Source organism: Hipposideros armiger, unplaced genomic scaffold (assembly GCF_001890085.2).
Source record: "Hipposideros armiger isolate ML-2016 unplaced genomic scaffold, ASM189008v1 scaffold_233, whole genome shotgun sequence".
NCBI lineage: Eukaryota > Metazoa > Chordata > Mammalia > Chiroptera > Hipposideridae > Hipposideros > Hipposideros armiger.
Window position 1 is genome coordinate 2,199,036 of NW_017731583.1, and position 25,310 is coordinate 2,224,345.

Sequence of the window (25,310 nt, forward strand, 5' to 3'; positions counted from 1 at the left end):
AGTGTCACTGGCCCTCATATGTGGGATCCGAACCGGGGCCCTCTGGTGTCCCAAGCCAGTTCTTAACCATCGTGCCACTCGGCCGGCCCGATGTTCTCTCTTTTTTTATGCTCTTTCTTCTAATAGACACTGCCTCCTATTACAACCTCCCTTGATAATCATACTTATTGGATTCCACGTTGGTTAACATATAGCTCTGCTCAGATACTGCACTGAACTTCCAATACTTTACTAAAACACAAAGGAGACACCCAGAGGGCAGGGTCTAGGATAATGAATGATACTGTTTTCTAACCTCTGGTACAATCTTCATTCATAAAGAATAAAAAAAAAAAAGAATGCAAAATAAAGGACAATGTTATACATAGAATCAGCCCACATGTCTCTGGCTATCCATTAAATATATTTATTTTAGCATTTGCTTATGCTACATGATAACAAAAGTCAGCCATAAATTATCCACAGCATTAACAATAGAGAAGAGTCATAGAATTGTAGACTTGGAACGATTTTAGAATTCATTTAGGGTTAGGCTTATAACTCCATATGGCAGATGAGTGGTTGAAGTCTAGAGATGTCAAAGGACTTGTCAAAATAGCACTGGCAGTTAGTACCAGAGCAGGATTTGAATTAACTTTTCTAAGTATAAATTTTGATCTAAGAATGAATCCCCTCAACTCATTCAGCATTCTTTTAAAGATATTATTAATTAGCAAGCATTGACCTAGGCATTGGAGATTTAATGACATTTAATCCCCTCAGCTCATTCAGTTGTTGCCACTGTCTCCGCAGAATTTACTGCCTAGTGGGGTCAGGGGATGCGGAAAATGACTTTCCTTCAGCTCTTGGTGTTTGCTTCCATGTGGCATGGGTTCCATTAGGGTGAAGCTCCTGGTCTCCCTCTGCCTGTTAAAATCACCCTGGCAACGGCAACTGGCTCTAGTCTCCTCCTTCTAACCCTCTGAATTAAAGAACCACCCCTGCAGAACCCCTGGCCCCCTTCCTCCAGAGAGACCAGCACTGCTGAGCAGCAGGGACTCCTCCTCAGAGGTCTGGTTCCCAAGTCCACAGAATCCTCCAAGTTCCACCAGGAAACCAGTGTCCCTCTTCAAAGGTCTGTCCCACTCAGCTAGAGCCACTAGGTTCTAGCAACCCCAACTTCTTCTCCTTTTCCCTCAGTCCTAGGGCTGGGGCTGTTTCCTGCCATTACTAACCCTGTCAGTTTGATATTTCCCTTTGCCTTTTTAGTCCTCTAATATTTGTTTAACCAGTTCTCTGCATTACATTGTCATGTTTTGTGTTTCTGTTTTTCTGCATGGGCCCTGAGCTGTCAACAAAATACCAGTCATACCTTATACATTCCAGTAAAGAGAAACTCCCAAATATTCATTCTCCAGCCATTCTGAATCCATAGTTGATACAGGACCATGAATTCAAAATCCAAATCAAATCTAGAACATGTCAGCATGGTTCCTTCATTAAATCAGTTAATCATGTGAACAGAGTGGTACTTGGCAATACTTCTAGAAATAAAATGCTTAAAAAATAAAAGCAACTTAACAAGCATACCCATTGCACAATGTCTGTGTCTGTAATTAGAGCACAGGTCAAAAGCAGGGATCTTCCCAGTAAGACCTGGTTGCTAACAAATTAGCTTAAAGCAATCATGCCCCATTAAAAATTGTTTCTCAGATACGTTATTTTATAACTAATGTTGCCTCCAGGTAAGAACAAATCTAGAGAGAGGGGAAAAAAAATCTACTTTCTCTTGCTTTACATTGAAATATCATTACTTGGAGTTGATTTAGCAACTGAAACTCACAGCTTTAGAAACTAAGTACAATTTTTCCACATCGCTTCTTAGCCGATTGCACCATTTGAAGGTAGCCTGTTCCTGGAGTCACCCTCTGCTCCCCTGTCTGCCTCTGTAATCAGGTCATATTCTGGTGTCTGGTTACAATCATCTTCGGCATTCCTTCAGTTTCTAAGTGTGATGTCTACATCCATCAGTGTGCCTGTCCTGTATTTGTGTTTTCCTTTAATTTTATGCTTTTAAACATACACAAATAGCATCTTTGGGTCTTCACATGGGGAGAGAAGGTATGAATCAGTAATGCTTTTCGCTAACTGTTGTATGAAGTTCCAATCCCGACCCAATGGCACTCAAGTTCATGTGCAGTTTGCGAAACTATGCCAGGTATTTTATTATTTTACTCTTTTCAAAGGTTAATAAGTTGAAGGGAATAAATGGTCAACATTAGCGTGTACCTTGTGATTATCTTATTATAACATTAGTGTCTGCAGTTGTGAAATGCGATCCGTCAGACATCAGGGGCCGGTACCTAGTGAAAAGCTGTAATAACCTGGCCTGAGGGCCAAGGCAGGCTTTACTAGTGTACTGACTTAGGTGCACATGTTTTACAAGAGGGGTGGAGCCTCTGAGCTAAAATGACTGCAGTTTGCAGCTTGTTCTCAGAGAATTAGCTCATGGAGGAAATTCAGATCCCCTCAGGCACTTCCTTTGCTTTCCTTAACCTTCACACATACACTAGTACCCGCCAAAATGGAGGGTCTTAAGGAAATAGGTAAGTTAGGGCTAAACCTTCTATTGGTAACTCTTGGCAGTTTCATAATTAGGGTGCACCGGAACAAAATGCATCTGTCATGATTTAAATGGTTTATTTGCCACACGTTATTAGAATATGCCTGTCGCATGAAAACATTGTCTAGGCTTGGATGCACCCTGATTATCACTTTGGGAAAGGAACAAATGGAGGCAAGCTTAGTCAAACACCGTAAAAGATTTTAACATGAGTTACACAAGTCAGGCTTCCGAAATTCACAGGTTTCTCATCTGGAATCAGCCAACCCTGGAAAGAAAGCATTTGAAAAAAAAAATTATTATTACGTTGTTGCTGATATGTCTGTCCTATGTAATTAGGCCTACAAGGGTTGCCTCTGCACTGAACATGTACAGACATTTTTCTTGTCATTATTTCCTAAATAGTGGAGTATAACAATCATCATAGCATTTGCACTGTATTATGTATTATAAGTAATCTAGAGATAATTTAAAGTATACGGGAGGATGTGCATAGGTTTTATGAAAATACTATGCCATTTTATACAAGGGATGACTGTATTGTTATTGGAACAGAAAGAGCTCATCTCCCCGCCCACCCCCACCCCCATTAGCGGAGCCAAAACTAAATGCTAAATGCCAAGAATTGCAGGGGAGAAAGACTGGCTATTTTATTATGAATGGTGCCCCCCAGGAGAACAGGAAGCTAAGGATCAAAAGCCCAAATTCTCCAATGGTGTGTAGGTGACAGATTCTATAGGGCAAAATCACAAGACCCTGTGGGTTAGGGGTTCGGTGTCCTGCTGGGAGCTGATTGATTGGAGGTGAGGTAAGAATAGTAGTAAATCATTTCTTCAGGTCTTGAGGAGGATTGTTACAATGTCTCTCTGTCTGGTTTCATGGAAAAGTAGCCAGGGGATTGTTTCACCTTAAGGCTAAGGGGCTGAAACAAAACTTCGGCCAAGATGCTATCTTTAGCTTGCCAGCAGAGGGACCACGTGGCCGTTAGTCAGGGCTGGGCTGCTGTCTTCTGCTGCCTCTGGGGGTGCTGATTATCTGGGTGAAAGGCTCAGTCTCTGAGGGGCATATGTATATGGAGATAGAGATAGAGATAGAGATAAAGATGATAGAATGAGAACGAGAGCAAGAGTGAGAGACAGAGAGATGATTTCCAGAGCTAGAATTTAAAGCTAAGTTTAATCAGCCACAAGAACCCTCGGTTTCAGTATCTAGATGATAAAATCATCATATCTTAGAGGTAGAAGGGCTCACTAAATTCAACTTCCTTATTTAATCGATAAGAATACTGAGGCCCAGAGAGAAAATGTGTTTTTATTTTAGTCACACAACTATTTAGTGCCAAAATCAGAACTGGAGAAGGGTCTCCTGACTCCAAGCCCAGTTCCCTTTTGTGACCACGTACGATTTCCCTTGTCCCTAGTCATTTGTCTGACTTTGCTGCAGTGACAAGCCACAGCATATCCACTTCCCACAAACATGCATGCTTTCCCAGGCAACCATCCAAAGGACCTTTGGGTTTTATACAGAAAAGTTGAAAGACTGTTCATTTTTAAAAATATTAATTGGTTTTGCATTTTAAAGACGTGGACATAAATGGCTTTGCTAGAATTGCTTTCTGTTTTCATGTTTCTTTGCAGGATGACTAAATGGATAAGGACCCTCACATGATAAGATGCGGGCACTTTAAAATCAACACACTGTCTCTAAAAACCTTGTTCCTTGATACTCCCCCTTTGGGCGGTGATCACGAAAACTCTCTGTCTTTAACAGCTTACTTTCAAATGGATGGTATTGACATTTCTAACATTTCTTAGAAGGAAATAATGGCAAACATCTGCAAATTTTTACGTATAGAATAAAATGGCAAAACTTGGTAAACAGATGTTGATCAAATGAAATATTGTTTTGCAACCACTGGAAACAATAGATCGTCAGGGCTTGAGACTGGAGTTGAGATCCGCTTATGTTCTTGATTAGCATAGAACATGGATTGCATTGGAATCAAAAGAATGAAATTGGGTTCCATATTTGGATTAGAGAAAAAGGACTTGGGATGGCTTAGCTGTCATCGCCTAAAATCCTTGTGTCAGCGTGTGCTTCCCGGGACTATTTCTGCCAGGAATTATGCAGATGAGTTTCCATTCCATTGTTTAGCTGTAGGTGAGGCCGCCTTTACCGTGCTTTTGTATTCAAGTTGGTTAGGAGCCGTACAGACTAATAAGTTTGTGCTTCTTCCAAAATGAATACAGTAGCTTCCTTGGAAACCATCACACTATTTCTATCAAGTGGAGCTGCCATACCAGGTCAGTGCAATACTTGTGCTTTTATATTATGTTTCTATTAATATTTTATAACAGCATTATATTTTACCTGAAAGGAATGAGAAATGTAAATTGTCTGTGCCTCAGGCTGGATTGCATGATTATGCTTAAAACCTCCATTGCCTATATATTTCAAAAGAGACAAGAAAAAAAGAGAAATGTATTCTTTCTAAGTTCTCTCTTTATGGACAATTTCCTAAGTTGTGGCAATACAATACTTTTTATGATTATTATTCCCATGTGATACAGATAATTAAAACAGAAGAAGAGGTAAAAAATATATTTTTAAAAGCAGTAGAACTGTGACTTCCAGATACAAACACACGTTTGAGAATCACGATAAAAAGAAATATGTGTGTATGTATACGCACATAGCTCCAAGCACACATACTTATTCACCATTATTCATGAAGTTTGCATAGTTATTGCCTTTTCCGGTTCCAGGATAATCCTCAAAGACTCCATTGGCTTTAACAGGAATTCAGACTTTATTTGTGACCCACGTTAATAAGATTGCAGAAAATGAAATTCCAGGTGTCAGATGTGGCCCATCATGGCAGAGAGGACTAGGGCAATACGAGATTTATAAGTTTTGAATTTGAGGTCCTCTCTAATGTATTGGGATGCCCAAGTTAATGATTCTCACCTGGGGGCATAAAGGAGGGTTTCTGAAAAAGGATTAAGCAATCCCCTTCCTTTCCCCTCCCTGCCCTTCCCTTCCCTTCTCTTCCTTTTTTCACTCCACCCTTTGCCCTTCCTTTCTCCCCCACTCCCTTCTCTCATTGGTGGTAGCACCTGCTGTGTGTTCAAGCCACATACTAAGAGCTCTGTTGACTCAAGGAAGTCTTTCTCTTTAAAAATGTGTTTATTCCCCTCCGAGACTATCATCAGTTCCTTCAAATTTATACAAGTTCAGGAGCATAAGTCCTAAGTTCTCTCCAAAGATGCTTGGTTCTGTTTTGGATCCAATTTTTAAGTATTTTTCTTTTGTAGGCATTACTCCATTTGACTTATTCCCATGTACTACCTTGCTCTGTGTGTTATGAATGTATATTCATTTGATTCAGTACCTCAGGACAATGTCCTGCCTACAGTGAAATGTTATGGAAACTGAAGAATTGTTTTTGGCCTCTTTCTTTTACTTTCCTTATTTTAGGTATCAAGTGAAGTGTAAATGGCATAAGCTGGTTTTGGAGTGCCAATGTTGGGAGGTTTATAATTTTATTGGGTCTAAAAGAGCATGTGTGTATTCTATCAAGTAAATACTTTCCAATTTCAAGTTCAATTTGCTTCCTATATATGATAACCACAATAGGAAAAAGCCATAATGGAACAGAGCATTGACATCTGATTTACTTTACACCATGAACTTTGAAAGAATCGCATACTGTTTTAGTCCACAGTACATGTCTTCCTTAATGAGTTATTTCTCAGGGTATAGGTAATATTCCCCTAAGTGATAAGTTGTGTGACCTACTTTAGAAGGCATTATGTTCAAGGTTGAGAGCTATGTCTTTCTACTAAGTAGGTTCTGCACTCTTAAAAAGTGAAATTGTAATAAATTGTAGGCAGAGAACACACATATCACCTTTATTACTGGCAGAGGTCAAGTTGTACAGTTAGGTCTGTTAAAATAAATGGCCAAGGTAACACTGAACCCTAGAATTAGACAGATTTACCCACATCAGGGCAGCACGAGTCCAGGAGAAGTTTCCCACAGTGGAGAAAGCAGTGGGACCATGTGTACATACTGTGGCAGTTTGTACATGAAGGAAAAGGAAGTCCCAGGAGGGGAGAAGTCAAGGCTGAAAAGCATCAGTTATTCTTCCCACACTTACCAATCATAAAGGTTACTGTACCTCCCCAGGGGCTGAGTAAATAGAAGATTAATGAGTGGTCAGAAAGGTATTTAGGGGACATTCACCCCTCACAAGAACTGGTGAGAAAAAGATTGCCCTGCTAATTAATATGCTGGACCAGAACAAAGGGAATCTAGCATCTGGTTCTAGCTTCCCAACTAACTAATTCTAGAGTCTTGTATTCTGGCTCTCAATCACACCATCTAAAAAAGAAGCCTGTACTTTGGTGAATTCAAGGGTCTCTTTGCTTTTTTACAGAATAAAAATTACTGCCATTTGTTGAGCACTCTTCCCAGGCAGTGTTAGGTGGCTTTGTGCACTATCTCCCTTAATTCTCAGAAAGCCCCTCAATATATAAATGCCCAGAGTGTTAAGGGACAGCTTAAGCTGCACAACTTGTACCTTAAATGGCAGATTCAAGATTAAAATACAGGTTCTTCTGCTCATCACCCGGCTTCACTCATGGTGTGTGAATCATGATACCACCCAAAATAAATACACGATCAAAGAAGCACTTAGTATATTTCTTTAACTCCATCGACCAACAGATATTTCTCAGTGACTAAAGATTCATATGGCAACTCCTTCTCATAGGACAAAGTCCAGATCCAATGTGTTCCCCAATTTGAAAGAAAATAGCTCAAAAAGCCTCTTATTAGAAATGGCCAAGAAAAGATTCAGATTGATAAGAAAGATTCTCAATTCTCAGTGCTTATATTCCAGATGATTCACAGTAAAAAAGTAATTAACAATAATAATGATTTTTATCATAATTATGTCTCAAAAGAAAGAATTCTGGACTGAAAAATCTTTATTCTTCCTTTCTTGAAAGAAGTAATTCTGGATTTATAATCTTGGTTCTTTAGAAAAAAAATCTTGAACATCATTCTTTTAGATATCAGACTCTAAATATATTATAAATTCAGAGGTCATGTATATTTTTTTAAATAAAGAGAAATACCTCATATTTTTAAATAATACTCTCTTTAAATACATGAGACCCTGGAATGGAATGAGAGTGTCAACAATAGCATCCTCTAGAATGTTCAGGATGCCAGGCTGTAAAGTACAGAAAACAGAGGCGAAATCTCAGCTTCCATTCTCTTCTGATCTGTCAGTGGCCTGACTAGATACGCAGCTTGGTGATTTATTGAGTCTTGCCTGCCAATCACATGAAAAGAACAGACACAATAAAGCAAGCACAGTGAGCACAGCGAATAGTTGAAATAATTTTATTAGCCCTGAGACAACATGTATGCACATCTGATCAGGATTCACTTCACTTCTGAAGTAAATTTAGGAACTAAGATTTCAACGGGTCCTGGTGTACATGGAAATTGCAGCATAGACAGTACAGGGTTGGCGGTTATGATAAATATAGAGTTATGTGGTTTTGAAATATTATCTCATGATATTGAAAGTGACAATATGGTTAAATGAACTGTCAGGTGAGACGGCTATTCATCAAGGGCCTCTGGGTAGATAAGCTCCATTTTTCTTAAGCCAGTCGTGCATAGCACACTAACTGTATATGAGGACTCTGACAGGCATTTCATACCTAACACAAAGAAAACGACACAATTAAAAACTCAATGGAACAAAAGTTTAAAAATCTATTAATGTTTACTTTAGGCTTAGAAATTATATAGATTTATTTCTTATTCAGAAAACATGGTGCATGAAAGAAGGGTTAAAAAAGATATTGACTAATAATACAGTCTCCAGATAGACAGAAAAAAAACATGAAAATTATGCCGTTATATTCAGGCCTTTGGTCGCATGCCAAATGTAGTAACTTTATCAACTATTTAAAATTTAATTATAAATTATCATCTAAACGTAAACGTTTAAGCATATGAATCAAAACAGAGATTTTAGTCATCCATGAACTAGACTGTGCATTAAATCAATTCCAGGTTAGAGTTTTGTCTGATTTATAGCATTTAGAATAGTAGATATACAGGCAAATTCACTGCATTGCTTTCTCTACGATGTGTAAAAAAGACTTGGATGTTTATATTTGGGTTTGTAAAATGTTTACAGCTGTAGAAAGTAACATTTTAAATCTATAATTTTTTTTGAAAAAGAAAAACCAATGGTCTTTTATTTGAGAGGCAGAAAGTGCTGATGTGGTGTGCAGTGAATTGTATGGGAAAAGAAGTGATTTGTTTGGGTATTTTTAAGTGAAAATTAAAAAGACTTCAGCTGGGTTCTACAAGTGAGCTGCCATTGGTGCTATGGACATGGTGTGCCATTTATTAAGCGTATTTGTGCCTATCGGAACTGAATAGGACAGGCATCTATGAATCTTGACATTCTGTAGTTTTCTAGAAGGCAATGTGCTATCAAGGACTCATGCCTATCCACTTTGCCATTCAACATTTTTATTAAGGGTAGCATAGAAGAGATTGTCGAGGGGCCAAGGATTGTCTCAATACCGGTATTTTGCTTTGTTTTTATTTTTTTTTAATTACTTATAGATTCAAAGTAGAACTGTTCAGTCTAAAAAATCACTTTGAGAATCACCAACTACTATTTCTAAAACTCTTCCAAACTTAACACAACTTAGGTTGTATTTTTGTAGAGTTTTTATTCCTTCTTTCTCCCTCTCAATATTACTCTCTCTCTCTCTCTCTCTCTCTCTCTCTCTCTCTCTCTATATATATATATATATATANTCTCTCTATATATATATATATATATATATATATATATATATACAAATATATATATAACATATAAGTGAAATACTATATATAACAGACATATGATTATTGATATGTTTGTGGTTATACATAAAATATGTCGCATTTTATGTATCATATTTTGATAATATATATTTTTTTATTTTTGTAATATGCCCTTCATCATACAATTCATATGGATCTAGGCCACTGGTTTTAATTCTTGTGGCATATTTATTAGTATGACTGCACTTTATTTCATAGTCCCCCATTGATGGACTTTTCCATTGCCATTGTTTACAAATGTTTAAAATCAGGCAGTGCTGAAATAAGTACTATAAAATTTGAAAGAATGTTTTTGTAGGGGAGAGAGACTTTAAGAAGTGAAATTACTTGATCATACAATGTATGCCTTTTAAATATTCACATATATAGAGGCTTTGTCAATTTTCACTACCACCTTCAATGTTTACCAATATATTTTTAAGTTGACATAAGTGACTCAAATGTTTGCCAAACTGATGATGAAAAATAATATCTTCTACTTATTAATTACTACTTGGTTGGACATTTTTCAATCTGTCTATTGACCCCTTGTATTTGTTTTATTGATAGTTTTTCGTATTCTTTGTTTATTTTCTATTGACTCATTTGGTCTTTTTTGTTTTAATTGGTAGGCATTGAAAAATATTCTGGACAGTAATTTTACAGTGTATTTTCTCTCAGTCCTACCTTTGTCATTTTATTGTTTGCCTGTTTGATTTTCTAACAGACTATTTTTTAGGCTTTAGGTTTACAGAAAAATTAAGCAGAAAATACAGAAAATTATCATATGCCTCCTCACCCCACACACGCTCTTGCTTTATTTTCAAAGTCTTTAAGATACCTTCTAGTATCAGGAGCTTTTGACATACTTATAAATCTTTTAATTTATAAATATAAAGACTGCTTCTCTGTCTGTTCTTATTTAAGGAAGTCTTCCCTTTCCAAGATTTTTAATCAAATGTTTTATATTTTCTCCCATTTTTAAACCAGTAGTCTTATGTTTGCTTTCCTTGGGTCAAATTAAACTATATCTTTTTTCAAATTTATCTATTATCCCCAACTCCTTTTTCCACCATTGCTCTCTCTGAAATCAGTGACCTCATCATTCAGGCATCACTTCAATGCCATTTCTTCCACCAAGTATTCTTTCTTTTCCCCAGTTAAAGTTCTTCCTCTGATTCCTTTTATATTATATTTAAAATAATTGAGACAGTATATTATGTTTGTATCTGGATTGTACTCCTGTGTATAGTTATTCAGAATATGAACTACACATTTTGATATGCCCAAAGAATCCCATTCAATGCCTCGAAGAACAGGTTTTCTATTAAAGTTTATAAAGAGAAAGAAAGTATGTTTAGTTTGGACAGTTGAATACTCAGCTAGAACACACAGTAATCATTTTCAAATACTTGAACTCCTGTTCTATGTTAAAGGAATTAAACTGGCCCTATATGGTCAATGGATGATTGCTAAGGACTATTCGATTTTTCTCAATATAAAGAAAAAAATTTTAACAAATGAAAGTCTCTGAAAATTGAATGAACTCACAATGGAGTGATTTGATTGTCGTCAGACATGTTCAAACAAGAGCAATACATTAATATTCCTTCTATAAGCTTTCCTATAAATAGTGGACCTTCTGAGTAAGTAAATAAAATGGTAGGCTCGCTTGTATGCTTCATGAGTATTTTAATTTTAGTCACTGAGTATTGATATTAATGATCTTACCTATCCTGTCAATCTCTAGTTACACTCTGTATTTGACTTTAAGCAGGGTTGCTTTTTATTTCCCAAACTTCTTAGGGTAGGTGTTACTTTTACCATTGAGAGGGATGATTTTATTTTCATTTTTTGGAGAACTTTATAGAGGTTAAATCACTTCTCAGAGGGTTCAATATTACATCTATTTCAAATCCCAAGCTTTATCTACAAGTCCAATAAACACACATGTTGTGCAGGGAAATATACATACATTTAATACTTTATAAAATTTTTATTAAATTTATTTTACAAATAATTTCCCCAAATTTTTCTCTGTAAATATCAATCACAATCCCTCTAAGATAGATACCACTTAATGTGTTAAAAATAGAAAAAAGAAACAAATCAAAGCTTTGGGAATGTATATTCTACCTTCTTTGTATTTTAAATTTAGAATATAAACTAAATGGCAGGAAACTAGTCCTTCAATAATGCTATACAGATTGGCCAGAATACTGATAAAACTTTAGTGAAGAGGAAATAAAACATAATGAAAATCATTATTTCCCAATAGAAATGAGTTTATTAACTATGAACCAGGACCTTTCCCATAATCAGAAAGCAGTAATTCAGCAGGGGTTGATTATAGCAGAATCCTGAACATAGCTTATCACTAATCATGAAGAATCATGATTCTTCATGAAAAAAGGGTATTTTGTCATTCCCTCAACAAATAATTTTGGTGCTTCTGCTACTTCTGAGGCTCTGTCCTAGGCATTGAAAACAAAAGCTGAAGGTGAGTCATTTCTGTTTTACGGCTTCTTTAGAAGAGAAGATTTACTGAAGGTCTTCTGATTTTGAACTCTAGTTGGACATTGCTGCTTGCACATCCCCTAATCAGTCGGTAGGGAAAGGATGAAATGCCTCAATTCAGTATGTTTAAGAGAATGTTATCTCTTAGCTTATTAGCAAGATGCTAGCTCAGTAGTTGACAAAACTTGACAGAAAGCAAACGATCCGAAAAATGTGCTAGAATCATCCATCAGTCCAAAGAGGCACACTTCATCAAGAAAGGCAGATGATAATTGCATTGGTAGACAAGTGACAGTGACCACCCAAATTAGAAAGCTAGTGATGGTTATACGTCATGTGGAATGTGTTCAGTGTGTCCATCACACTCAATCTTAGAAACAATAACACAACTCTTAGAATCAACCTTCCAAACAAAGACCATTAACAGAGCTACAGAAAAAAAGGAGGCGATAATGATTGGAGTTAATAAGTCCTGGAGTTATATTTGAGGTTAAGAAACAAGATTCTTAAGACACATGAAGAAGAATATTAGAGGAGGTTACCACTTAGTAGAATCTGCTCCATTGGACAATTTCCAGCAGCTATAAACACAATAAGTTGATCAGTAGCAATTCAGAGGTCTGCAACCACTGCATAAATACCTCAGAGGAGGAAAACTTGGCATATAGCTCAAAGACTGGAAGTTTCTAGAAAAACAGCTCAGTGGTTGGCAGCTTATGGGCCTATAACTCGGATATTGGCTATTTCTTATTAAACAGTTGTGGGATGGGCAGCTGCTGGCAACATAACAGGATGGTGAGTAGCCACTGGGTATGAAGCCAAGCTTTTGGTATTTTCTATACTCCGAACTACCCAGGCTGCAGTGGTGTAGAGGTTGGAAGCTCTTGGATGAGCAGTCAAGTTTCCCAAGGCATTGGGGGCCGTTGCTGAGGATCTGGCAGGCTGTAGGTGTGCAGCAATGGGATACATACCCCTTGGTCTGAGGGCTGCAGCTGGGGCTGGGGCTGATGTCGGTAGCTTCATAGGCAGTGTATACTTTGCTCACTGTTGGAGAGTTGCAGGGCACAGAGCAGCTGGATGGGTTCCAACTTGTGGTGCCGGTCTTGGTCTCACAGCTGGGAGATGTGCAGCTGGGCATGTCACCATAGGTTTCTTGGCAGTTATCCAGGAGCCAGAGATTTCCTTGGTACTTACTGGGTAAGCAAAATCCGAAGGTTGGGCTTACATCACTGGAGCAAAAAGCAACAGAAGGAGTCATTGGGATATAACTGTTCATTCTGTAGGATGTGCCAACGCAATCCACAGGATAGCCCAGAAGAGACATAGAGCCTGCGTGCATGCTTAGCAATGGCTGTGAAGGGATGGTGAGGCTGTGGCCAGAGGACTTTTATATCTTCCCTGATGATTGTCTGCAGCCTCTCCAGACTCTCTTCCTTCTCACTTCCTGGGACAATAACACAGCAACATCTCATTAATGTGCTGTTTAGCTACAGCTGCTGATGTCTCCACACTCATGTAAAAATAAATTTATTTTGATTCTTCAAAGTATTTATAATCGCCACTTTGGCCAACAACCATCAGTCATCATCTGTAGACCATAGCTTTGGTGAATAGTGATTTTAGTGTTAGTAATAGCCAAACTCTCATCTGGCAATCAGTGGTTAACAAGAGTCGGTGTGTCTATGGGCTCCTTCAGCATGGTTATTAAAAGCTTAATGAGGATTCAAATAAAATAAGGAACCTGTACATTTCCCCTCTTTTGACTATTGCAAAATACTGCATGACTCCATCCTATCTTCTGAAATTAGCCAAATACTTGGCTGTTTAAATATTGTTGCTCAAAAGAAAAAGACCTTAAACCATTGAGAGAAAAAATTGCTTCCCCAAAATATGCGTTATAATCTTAATTGTACGAGGCCATGTACTGGTGACAACTTCTCATCTGACGTTGCTGGGAGAATTCTATCTGTAAGACTCACAACCATCCCAGTGAGACCTAGTGACCTACACAGGGCCAAAAATGAACTTGTTCCCATGGGTCAGTTGTTGCTATGGAACCAAGATACCTATGAGATCCCCTTCTTAGAGTTTTTGCAATACATGTATGATATCAAAGAAGGCCAATTTCTCAAGATTGTACCTTCCTCATTGACTAAGATTATACATGATATAATTTTGTTGTCTCTATGGTAAAACACAGTTGCTATCAGATGTATAACATTATTCTACACTTCTTCCAAAATAAGTTTTACTTATTCAAGAGGAGTTTTGCTTTTTTTTTTGCACATGGACTTCATTTCATCCTGTGTTGAAAAATGTAGTTATTTTTGGTCTGCACCCACAAAAGGGAGTGACTATGTTTAAAATTTTTATCTGAATAACCTGTAAAGTTCTTATAGGCACTGTGCAGATTAGATAACACTTTTGCTCCTTATGGTGAAGGCTTGAAGGAAATTTTTTAAGATTTTAATTTAAACTAAAGAACTGACATTTTGCTCTTGAAAATAGAAACTATAATTCATGCTTACAGCCTCCATTGAATTGAAACAGCAATGCATTTATTAATAGCAATGAGTTCAGACAGAGGACAGGATAAGCTATAGGGATAGTTTGTAAAAGACACTGTCCTCAGAAAAGACAATTAGATTTTCTTCCCTCTTCTCTGCTTGTCAGCTGAATTTTTAAAATGCACACCAATTTAAACCTACAGATATTCTCCAAACATTTATTTTTAATCTGAGCTTTCTCAGTGTTTCTCTCAGTATTTATTCTGTAAGGTGACAAATTTATCCTGTAAGCAACTCTTTATTAAACAAATTTTGCTGTCTTGTGAAGTGTCTTTCAAAATGGTCAGGATCAGGAAACCATATTTTCAGCAAATTGGCTATGGAGTATCCTGGGGTTTTTTGCAGAAATGTTCTGCTCTGAGGCAGGCAGAGAGAAAATAAAACACATACATCAGTTGATGGCCAACTTTCCACAAAGTTACTGGATCCTCCTAATACATGGAAGAGTCTAGAGGTTGATAGACCTTTATTTCTGCATCTCTATTATACAACAGTTACTGTTAGTCTTAGTTTAGGCTTCCTTGTAGTGAACTTGAAGGAAAAAACAAACCAGAATGAATAAATCAGTCAACTGTAAATCCCACCTACCCCTCTTCTAACTTAGCATTAAATGGTAGCATGTTTTAAATTAATATCATTCACACTAGTGTAAGTCCAACAAAATAAACAACGTAGAACATCACAAAGGTTAACCAATCGTCATAGCATGAGATTTTACAACACATTTAAATGTATTTTGGTACAGTAACACTCTAAACAATCAAACATCGAGACTGGTAAAGGCAGAGCTAGCTCATCTCCTTTCATTTGCCTTTATGATTTACCTTCTTACCCACTCATCACACTCATAGGTAGTCATCACGTCCCACTCACCCACAATTTTCTGTACATGATAACTCTACAGAGTTGTCTCCTATTTTAGTCTCCACCTTCTCAAGAGGCTGAGAAGACAGCCTCAGTATCAGAGCAAATATAAAGTTTATAACAATGGTACGCTTTTATAGAAAGTAAGGGCCATTGTCGTTTGGGTGGCATTGTCCTCTGAAGGCTTTGGAGAAGCATATGCATTACTCTGTTTTCATTTAATTACTAAAAGGATCTTTCCTTCCATTAATTCCACTATGTGTAATATTGTCTGAACCCAGAAAGCTGAATAGAATTACTCTTACTCCAAAATGCCTTCTTAATCCCCAGAAGCCAAGAATGTTACCTTAAGTGGCAAAAGGAAATTTGCAAATGTGATTAAGGATCTTGAAATGGATTATCTTGGTGAGCCCTGAATAATTACAGAAGTCCATGTAAGAAGGAGGCGGTAGATCAGAAAGAGAAGGTAAAGAGATGAATGAAGCAGAGTTTGGAATAAAGCTGCCATGGCTGAAGGAATACCAGAAACGTCTAGCAGCGGTTCTCAACCTGTGGGTCGTGACCCCTTTGAGGGTCGAATGACCCTTTCACAGGGGTCACCTAAGACCATCGGAAAACAAAAAGATATTTACATTATGATTCATAACAGTAGCAAAATTACAGTTATAGAGTAGCAATGAAAATAATTTTATGGTTGGGGGTCACCACAACATGAGGAACTGTATTAAGGGGTCGCAGCATTAGGAAGGTTGAGAACCGCTGGTCTAGAGCCTGGAAGAGGCAGGTAACAAATTTCCCTCTAGGGATGGCAGAAGCAACCAGCTCTGTTGACACCTTGACTTTAGTTCACTGAAACTGATTTTGGACTTTGGGCTCCAAAACTGTAAGAGAATAAATTTCTGTTGTTTCTCTGTTGTTTTAAGCCACTAAGTTTGTGGTAATTTGTTACAGCAGCCACAGGAAACTAATATATTCTGTCAGAAAAACATAGGAAACTCTGATAATCTTTATGTAATTTGAGTACTTTGCACCCTGTATCCAGGGCAAGTTTAAAATGCAAGAAATAAGCTTTCTAGCCATCAGGTAATTTAGAAAAATCCTCATACCTTGTGAAGAATAATAAACAAGCTCTCTTTATCTAATGAAGCAGCGAATTCTTTGCAGCTCATTAAAGAAGAGTTATGAAACTGTTTCCCAGTTTTTTCCAAAGGTTAAAAATGCTTTAGGGTAAACACAGAAGATCAAAGAAAGCCAAATTTTCCAGTAAATGGCCCTTAAGGAAAATAATGGAGGTCACCTACTAGCCTTTTAGGTCATAATGAAATTTTATGAACGCAAATTTTACAACACAATTTTATATATTCTAATTACACTTGCTTGAGTATTGTTAAATGATGCAACAGTGATCTCATGATTTGAAAAAGCAAATGTATGCAAATCCATCCTTACATAGCAATTAAATTGTAAGTATTGAGTCAAAATTATTCTTAAATTTGGTAGTGGTAACCTAACATGATGGACATCCTAGCGACATTTGTATTGTGGCTTTATAAATCATAAATGGTTTCAAAAGTAAAGGGCAGATGAACAAAATTTAAAAATTTAGGAAACATAAGTAAATGAAGATAAAGTATTTTAAAAACGATAATATGGGACCGGCCAAGTGGCGTGTTGGTTAAGAGCTGGCTTGGGACGCCAGAGGGCCCCGGTTCATATCCCACATATGAGGGCCGGTGACACTGCCCTCTACAGCTAAGATGCTGAACAACAGCTCAACCTGGAGCTGGGCTGCCGTGAGTCGCCGGCGAAGGCGTAGGCTACAGCCCCTGCTGCAGTGGGTTGCCATGGGCTACCGTGTGTAGCCAGCAGCCAGCGTGAGCGGCCGTCCAGAAGCCGGCGACTGATCTGCCTCGCACGGGAAGAGCGCAATGATGGTGCCAACTTGGGCCAGTGAAGCAACATCCTCCATAACTAGACTGAAGAACAAAAGGACAACAACTTGTCTGTTCCCCTTCCCCCAATTCTCCAATAAAAATCTTTAAACAAAAAAAAATGATAATATGAGTGGGTAGAAAGACAAGAATGTGAGTTTGCTTTGTGTTTACCTTTTCAGGAAAACATGGTATGAGTATAATAACATACAAGTGTAATAAGAATTAAATATTTGAGATGGAACTGTCAGGACTGTGCCTTAATGAGTTATGAATTACCCTCTTTTTGAGTACTATTGAGACATATTTATTGGTGTGTAACCTAGGAAAATTATTCTGTCTCAGAACCTCAGTACTTGCTATGTAAAACCAGAGCTCATAGAATCTACTTTGCTGGATTGTTGTGAGGATAGAGTAAGCCAGTAAATGTAAAATACCTAAGAAAATGCATGGAATATAATAGATGCAAAGTAAATGTTACTTTTTTCCCTAATATTCTAACTTTCTAATTTAGGACATTCCAGTCACCCAGTAGACTAAAGAAAAATACTGTTGCTATTAATTTACTTTGATGTTGCAAACACAGTCCTGCAATAACCTTTGTCTCCTCTAAGAGTTAATGCCAAAAATGAACAGTTTTACCCCATATAGTTAAGAAAAATGCCATGCTTGACAACATATTGTTAAGGGCTCCTTTTACTTAACACATATTCTTCTATGCCATGTGTCATTATTAAATATAAGGGCTCAATATACAGATTTCCTGGGCTCTAATCCTATCTCTGATACTCACTTGGAGTATCAGTTAACTACCAAATGTTTCTGTAACTCAATTACAGAAGTTAATAATAGTGTTTTCTTCATAGCTGGCTGTGAGGATTAAATGAGTTAGTCAAGCAAAGATTATGAAATGTAGTTATATGTAGTTGATGTCAGCTTTTACCATTATCATTAGCCTATAATCTTTGTTATTATTTATTTATTATTATTACTATTTTCATTATCATTATTATTATTAGACCTCATCTAAAGCCTACTGCATTTTGTATGAATACATCAAAACTGAAAGAGAAAGAAAGAAAATAAATGCACCAAAAGAGGCTAAGATTTAGACTAGACAACTTGTTATGATACATATAATTTAATTTGGAGGAATTAAGTTGAAGGTATTTCTTATCATCTACATGGGAATTAGGAATCACAGAGAGGATATAAGTGCATATACCATTAAAATTAGCCCAGAGAGAACGGTGGGCTATGGCTGAGGCAGAGAAGAAGCAAAGCAGATAAAATACACAGGTGATTACACTATACATTCTCAAGCCTGATAAACAGGGGAAAAATTAAGATGGCAGATTTATAGAAGATGCAAACTGGACTTATGGATGGGTGGGAAGTCATCTTTATAGGCTGCACGTTATACATTCATGTTTGACAGGAACTGGAGAGATAAAAACTCAAGGCAAAACAATTGGTTGTTTTACAGGGGCCAGAGACACAGCAAGTAATGAAAAGGTAGTGAGAAAATTCACAGGCTGTAGACATACAGCTGAATAGCTGGTACCTGGAAGGGCTGCCACATGCCTCTGAAGTTGTCCAGAAACCATGTTCTGTTCTGGTTGGGCAAGCAGAGAGCATCACCACAGTTCACACCAGTGAAGTATGGAGCAGGGGATGAGGTAACCGGAACATGGCAGTAATTCCCAAGAGAGTGGGAACTACAGGGTGATACTGGATAGCATAGTAGAATCTGAAGTAAGGATTTCAGGTAAGCAGTAAACAGCAGCTTATTAAGTCTACATGAAACTAGACCAGATTGCCTATATTTCTTGGTGAAGGTCTATCCAGTTTCTCCGCCTCCCATATTTTACCTCCTTTGGCATCATAACATTTCAGTAGCTCATTCTTGTGCTCCCGCCCATCTATAAGTCCAGTTTGCATCTTCTATAAATCTGCCATCTTAATCTTTCCCCTGTTTATCAGGCTTGAGAATGTATGATATAATCCCCTGTGTATTTTATCTGCATTGCTTCTGTTCCCACCCCTCAATAATGCTTGATCAAAAGGAGCCCATTTGATGGATGTTTATTCTAGTCATCATCCACAAGGAACAATATAGTTAGGAAGGCAAAATTTCATCTTTGAAGAAGTGACTTACTGTTGCAATACTTGGAGGAAGTGTTGATGTACTAAAACAGTTCCTATATATCAAAACTTAATGGATTTGCCATATGGAAAATCTCACACTGTTCCCTATTTTTTAATATTCAACTGAGACTATAATTGTATGATGTCGTTCTCTGTATATTTGTGCAGACAGCCATCTTTATGTGACTATCTTAGAGTACATTTTAAGAGCTCTAACCTGACATACTATTTTTCATATTTAAAAGTTGAGTTTGATTTCCAAAGACTTGAGGAAATGTGTGTGTTATTTCTATATTGTGACATTGATGACATACTTGCTTTTATTAGTAAAAATGTCATACATTTCTACTAGTGGCATTCAACTAAAAGGATAAGCATGATAACAAAAGCCAAAAACGTGTGCTCTAGTATTCCAGAATTAATGGATATCTTCACCTGAGACAATTTACTAAGGCATTTTGGTACTGATGCAATTAAACTGAGTGAGAATTAAGCAAAATCTTAAAATTACATGAAGAAAGGTATCTGAAGAGTTCTCACTTGGACACCATGGAAGGAACAATCTCTGGGCCTCATTTTGGATTCTCCCCAAAAGATGTAAGTTAATATTTACAAACATCTATTTCCTGGAGTTGGAATTCATCTAGAACCAGAAATACCTCTTTTGAAGCTGCTTCCCAGATGGTCAAAGATGATGTAGTTAGGAATGAGTGGAGGAGAGAAAGATTCCAAGCAGCCACTTGGCCTCTGTCATTGATCATCTTTTTGGTGAATGCTTTTCTATTGTACAATAGTCCCAGTTCCTTTGGGGAGCATGGCCTTAAGTAGGCATGGTGAAGTCAGTAGCCATGAAGTCACTTCCCTTCTGCAGAATCCTCCTTTTCCATCCACACCCATTATCCCTGTCTTGTCCACTGAAGAATCTGGAAGGCTGACACATTTTTTTCCTGAGGAAAGACTGAAAATGCTTGCAGAGCTTTTTGAGGAAAAGTGAGACAATCTCATACACCCATGCAAGCATGCGGGGTGTGTGTGTGTGTGTGTGTGTGTGTGTGTGTGTGTGTTGGGGGGTGTGTGGAGGGGAGGAGGTGGTGAGCACACTTGAAATTTTTTTGATATTTTATTGATATATTTTTGAAATGTCACAAAAAGCATGACATTTCCTACAGATGGAATGTATGGTCTTTTCTCCGAATTTCACTTTTTTTTGTTTCAGGTAATGGAAGAAAAATACTTGACATCTCACATGGAGGTTTTTCAAAGTAGTGTAGCACATTCTTTCTTAAAGAAAGCATTAGATCACTTCCTATCAGTGTGAGGCCTGTTGCTGGGAGAAAATAACAGAAGAAATTGGAGTCATCAAGAGTTGAGAATCTGAGTATTCTATTTAATAATTTTCCCATCACTCTGAAAACTTGAAGTCCTCCAGATAAATGAAATCTCTCAAACTCTGATACTCTTCCAAAGAAGATTTCTTCTCTCACCTTGACAACTCCCAAACAAAACTGATTTTTGTGTGTGCCACACCTAAATTCCTCAGGATTTGGTTCAAGAATCTCTTCACTCCTTTTGCATATTATAAAGTTCAAAAACAAAGGATAACCAACTGGTCTATAAAACCTCTTCCTCAGCATGTAGTCAGACTTTATACAAGTTTCAAAAAGGAAACTAAAATCTTTGTTCTTAGTCCATAGTGAAAATAGATTTGGTCTTCATAGGACTGGTGTTGAAATGCATCTGATAACTGGGACACTGGTGAGGCTAGAGTTATCAAGTTAAGTATCATTCCATCATTTATCATCAGTAATTAAAATGTAAGTGAGATGCAAGACATGAAACTGAGAAAAGCCTGGTATCATGAACCGTTTATCACATCTTTAGGACAAACACAGAAGAGGCCAATACACATACCTAGCTGACATGTGTTCTAATTTATTATTTGTAATTCCATTTGTGATACCTCCCAATATCTACAGAGACTTTCTTAAGTTTGTTACATCTCCATGTAGTCACCTGGCTCAATAGCCTGAGAGAAAAAACAACAAAAAACAAAAAAAATACTGAAAAATTAAACCTTTTGTTTGAGACAATTGGTTGAGAATATGATGAAATTAATAGAAAATAATGAAAATCACATCTAAGAGTTTGTGAAATTTTTGCTTTTACATACTAGTTAAGTAATACTTTTAATTAATTACTAAATCTTAGAGTTCATAAGTCTAATATGTTCTCCATATTTTCATTTGTGTTCTTTGTAAAGCACAGATTTCTATGACTCTGCTGCCCAAATGACAAGGTCCACACATCTAATGGGGTTCATAGGATTTTCAATATCTGGCACCAAGATGTTTTTTTCAGCCTCTCTCCATTACCTCCTCCAGAACCCCCATATTTCAAATATTCAAAATGTCCTAAAACCCCGCTCTGTCAATCTCAGAGACTTTGCACAAGCTTGTCCCCTGCGGGAATACCCTCACCTATTGTAGATCCTGGAAATGACTGAGTTCTTTATAGCAGGTCAGGAATCACTGTCTTAGAGATACTTTCTGCATCTCATGACCATGAATGATGTCTCAAACTTTCCATAAAATTTGATTTGCCCATTTAATATAGGAATTCAAAGTCATTTTTCATATTGGCTTAATTGTCCTGGTTATATGTAGACATAGATATGGGATCCACTTTGTCAATTCCTCACTCATCCTTTCTTAGAAATACTATGACTTTCTTCATATTGACCCCAACATGGAAATTTGGAATTTCTTTGTTCTCATCATATATATATATATATATATATATATATATATATATATATATCAACCTGGCACAGAACAAACAATGCTCACTCAAGGATTTGGTAGCTCTATTTAGTACATCATCACATTTTAATCATCTATTAATTTCAATGTGTAGAGTAGGCAAATAATGTGAACTGTGAGTCTACCTGGAAGATGAATGCTCCTCATCTTGAACTTATAGTGCAAGTTGAAAAATACTGAACACAATAAGGTTAGATAGACAGAAGCAAGACAATCAAACATCTAAATTCTGCAAAACAAGTAAAGCTATATTTTTCATAATTGTGAATTGGAAATTTGGGTATAATGTGGCAGTAGGTGGGGATTTCTTTTTCTACCCAAATCTATCTCAGATTAGTCCTTGTTCCAAGGACTGTCAGATGCTCTACCAATTCCACGTTCTTCTCTTTTCCCTGGATACACAATAATATTGGGTTGTCGGAAAAGTCATGATGCATGTTTGCCACAGATGGCACTAGTTCATTTTTGGAAGTACTAGAGTCACTAGCATCTATGTCATTTGACAGCTGATAATTCTAGCTTCATTCTAAAAAAAATTGAGCGATTTGGTTGAGTTTTGGAGATTTTACAACAAGTTGAAGATGGAAGACCAACCTGTGGGTTTTTGCCATATTTTACTGTTTTATTTCCATAAAGGTAAGAATGCAAGTCAGGCTTGTGAAAAGTTGCATAAAGCTTACAGTGACAATACTGTACAAGAACATCAGTGCCAATGGTGGTTCACAAAATTCTGTGCTGGTGACTTTGATCTCAACAACGCTCCTTGGTCAGGGAGGCCCACCGAGGTTGATGACGACAAAATAAAGGCATTCATGGAGTCAAACCCATGTTACATGACACGAGAAATTGCAGAAACATTGAACATCCATCATTCAAGCATTCACGACCACCTGAAGAAGCTGGGATACATAAGCAAGCTCGATATTTGGGTTCTGGATGAACTCAAAGAAGTTCATTTGACGGCGCGTATAAACATCTGCAATATGCTCATTAAACGTGAGGAAAACTATCTTTTTTTGAAGCGACTGATAACTGGTGATGAGAAGTGGACTGTTTACAACAGTGTGGTGTGCAAATAGTCTTGGTCCCAGCGTGATGATCTGCCTCAAATAACATTGAAAGCAGACATTCATCAGAGGAAGGTTATGCTCTCAGTGTGGTGGGATTTTAAAGGTGTCATGTTTTTCAAGCTCCTACCAAGGAACCAAACAATCAATTCAAATGTGTATTGTCAGCAATTGGACAGTTTGAATGAATCCATCATCCAGAAACATCCAAAGCTCATTAATCGTAAAGGAGTTGTGTTCCATCACGACAATGTGAGACCACACACAAGTTTGATCACCTGTCAAAAATTATTGGAGCTTGGATGGGATGTGTTGCCACACCCACCATACTCACCTGTCCTTGCACAGTCAGACTTCCACTTGTTTTGCTCTCTTCAAAACTCCTTGGGTGGTATAACATTCAACTTAGATGAGGCTGTAAATCAGCACCTTGTTCAGTTTTTTGCGAATAAAGACAGCTCCTTCTATGAACAAGGAATTATGAAGCGCACTGAAAGATGGCAAAATATTATCGAACAAAACAGGCAATGTATCATTGAGTGATATTTGTTCCTTATATAAATAAATGACCTTTGAAAAACACACAAAATACGTCATGACTTTTATGACAGCCCAATGTATGTCAAATAGCTTCTCATAGTTACATAAGGCCAAGAGACTGAGTTACATACTTGACTCCAATGGAATGCAGCTCCTAGTTTAAGTCACATCTTAAAGAGTCAACCCTGTCAGCTTATCTCTAAAAGACTGCATGGAGGAGGTCTTCCCTTCTGACTTCTTTCCTTGCCCAGTATTCTTAGAAGAATAAGGATGTGTTTAAACCATTATATACTGGGGGCCCTATTTATTATAACGCTTAGCCTACTCTAAGCAGCACAATGCTTCTGAGACTACATTTACTATTATTACTGGCAGGATCCACATGCCAACCCCCAAAAGCAGACATGTTCTTCATGAACACTTTAACAGTCCCAAGTCAGATTGCTCCATATACTTTAAAATTTTTTCATAAGTCCCTTTTATTGAATCATCTGCCATCTGGACACTTTCAATATTGTCCATAATTAATCCAGAGTACAAAAATCATCAATGTTGCATAAAGCGATGACATAATCCCAGAGGATAACTAGAAATAAGATAAACTACACATAACACATGAAAAGCATGATTTGAATGCCAAGCTATATTTTAATTAGGAAGAAAACAGAGGAAACAAATTTCATGTAGGTTGCAAAACATCAAACTTCTTTTGTTTTTGTTTTTGTTTGTAAAAGTAAGGGATAAAAATTCCTAAAGCAAAGTTCTATTAAGGAGATTTAGTATAGGATTACAAGAGATAGCATCATCCACATAGAACAGGAAAAGCCATCAACGTGAACCTGAATTCTCCCTTAGACAGTAAGCATGAAGTTGTTTCCACCTATCATGATGATCTTTAATAAGGATACTACCAGTCATTCAGGGAAGAGGAGTAGGGTTGAACATTTCTACATGTATAGTTTATGGGTCTGTAGCAGGCAGACATGTAGCTCAGAAGTTGACATCCATAGGTCAGGTAGCTCAGAAGTTGAAGGTCATAGGAAAGATAACTTAGAGGTTGATGGCCATAGGAAGGGTAGCTCAGAGGTTCATTGCCATAGGTCACATTGCTCAAGGTGTGTGGTCATAGCTCGGGTAGCTCAGGGGTTGACAATCATAGGAAAGGTAGCTCAGTGGTTGACAGCCATGTGTCAGGTAGTTCAGTGGTTGATGGCCAGAGGGATGGTAACTTGGAAAATGGCATCTCAAGGGTTGTCTGCAGGATGCTGGACAGCAGAAACAGGAACCATAGGATGTCACAGGAAGACAGCTAGTTGCTTGATGGCATTTGAACACATCAGAAACAA

The 25,310-nt window shown here is 37.4% G+C and overlaps 2 protein-coding genes across 2 annotated transcripts in view; one reads left to right on the plus strand and one right to left on the minus strand.

Moving 5' to 3' along the window:
- LOC109389432 (keratin-associated protein 13-1-like) overlaps positions 1–25,310 on the plus strand; it is a 134,140-nt gene that overhangs the window by 7,591 nt on the left and 101,239 nt on the right. The window lies entirely within an intron of this gene.
- On the minus strand, positions 12,630–13,367 carry KRTAP24-1 (keratin associated protein 24-1). The gene has a single exon (XM_019654941.1). It carries the CDS (start codon positions 13,365–13,367, stop codon positions 12,630–12,632), a length of 738 nt encoding a protein of 245 aa, XP_019510486.1.

Excerpts from the sequence above, each read along its gene's own strand:
- KRTAP24-1 (XM_019654941.1), bottom strand. The coding sequence starts at position 13,367 with ATGCACGCAGGCTCTATGTCTCTTCTGGGCTATCCTGTGGATTGCGTT.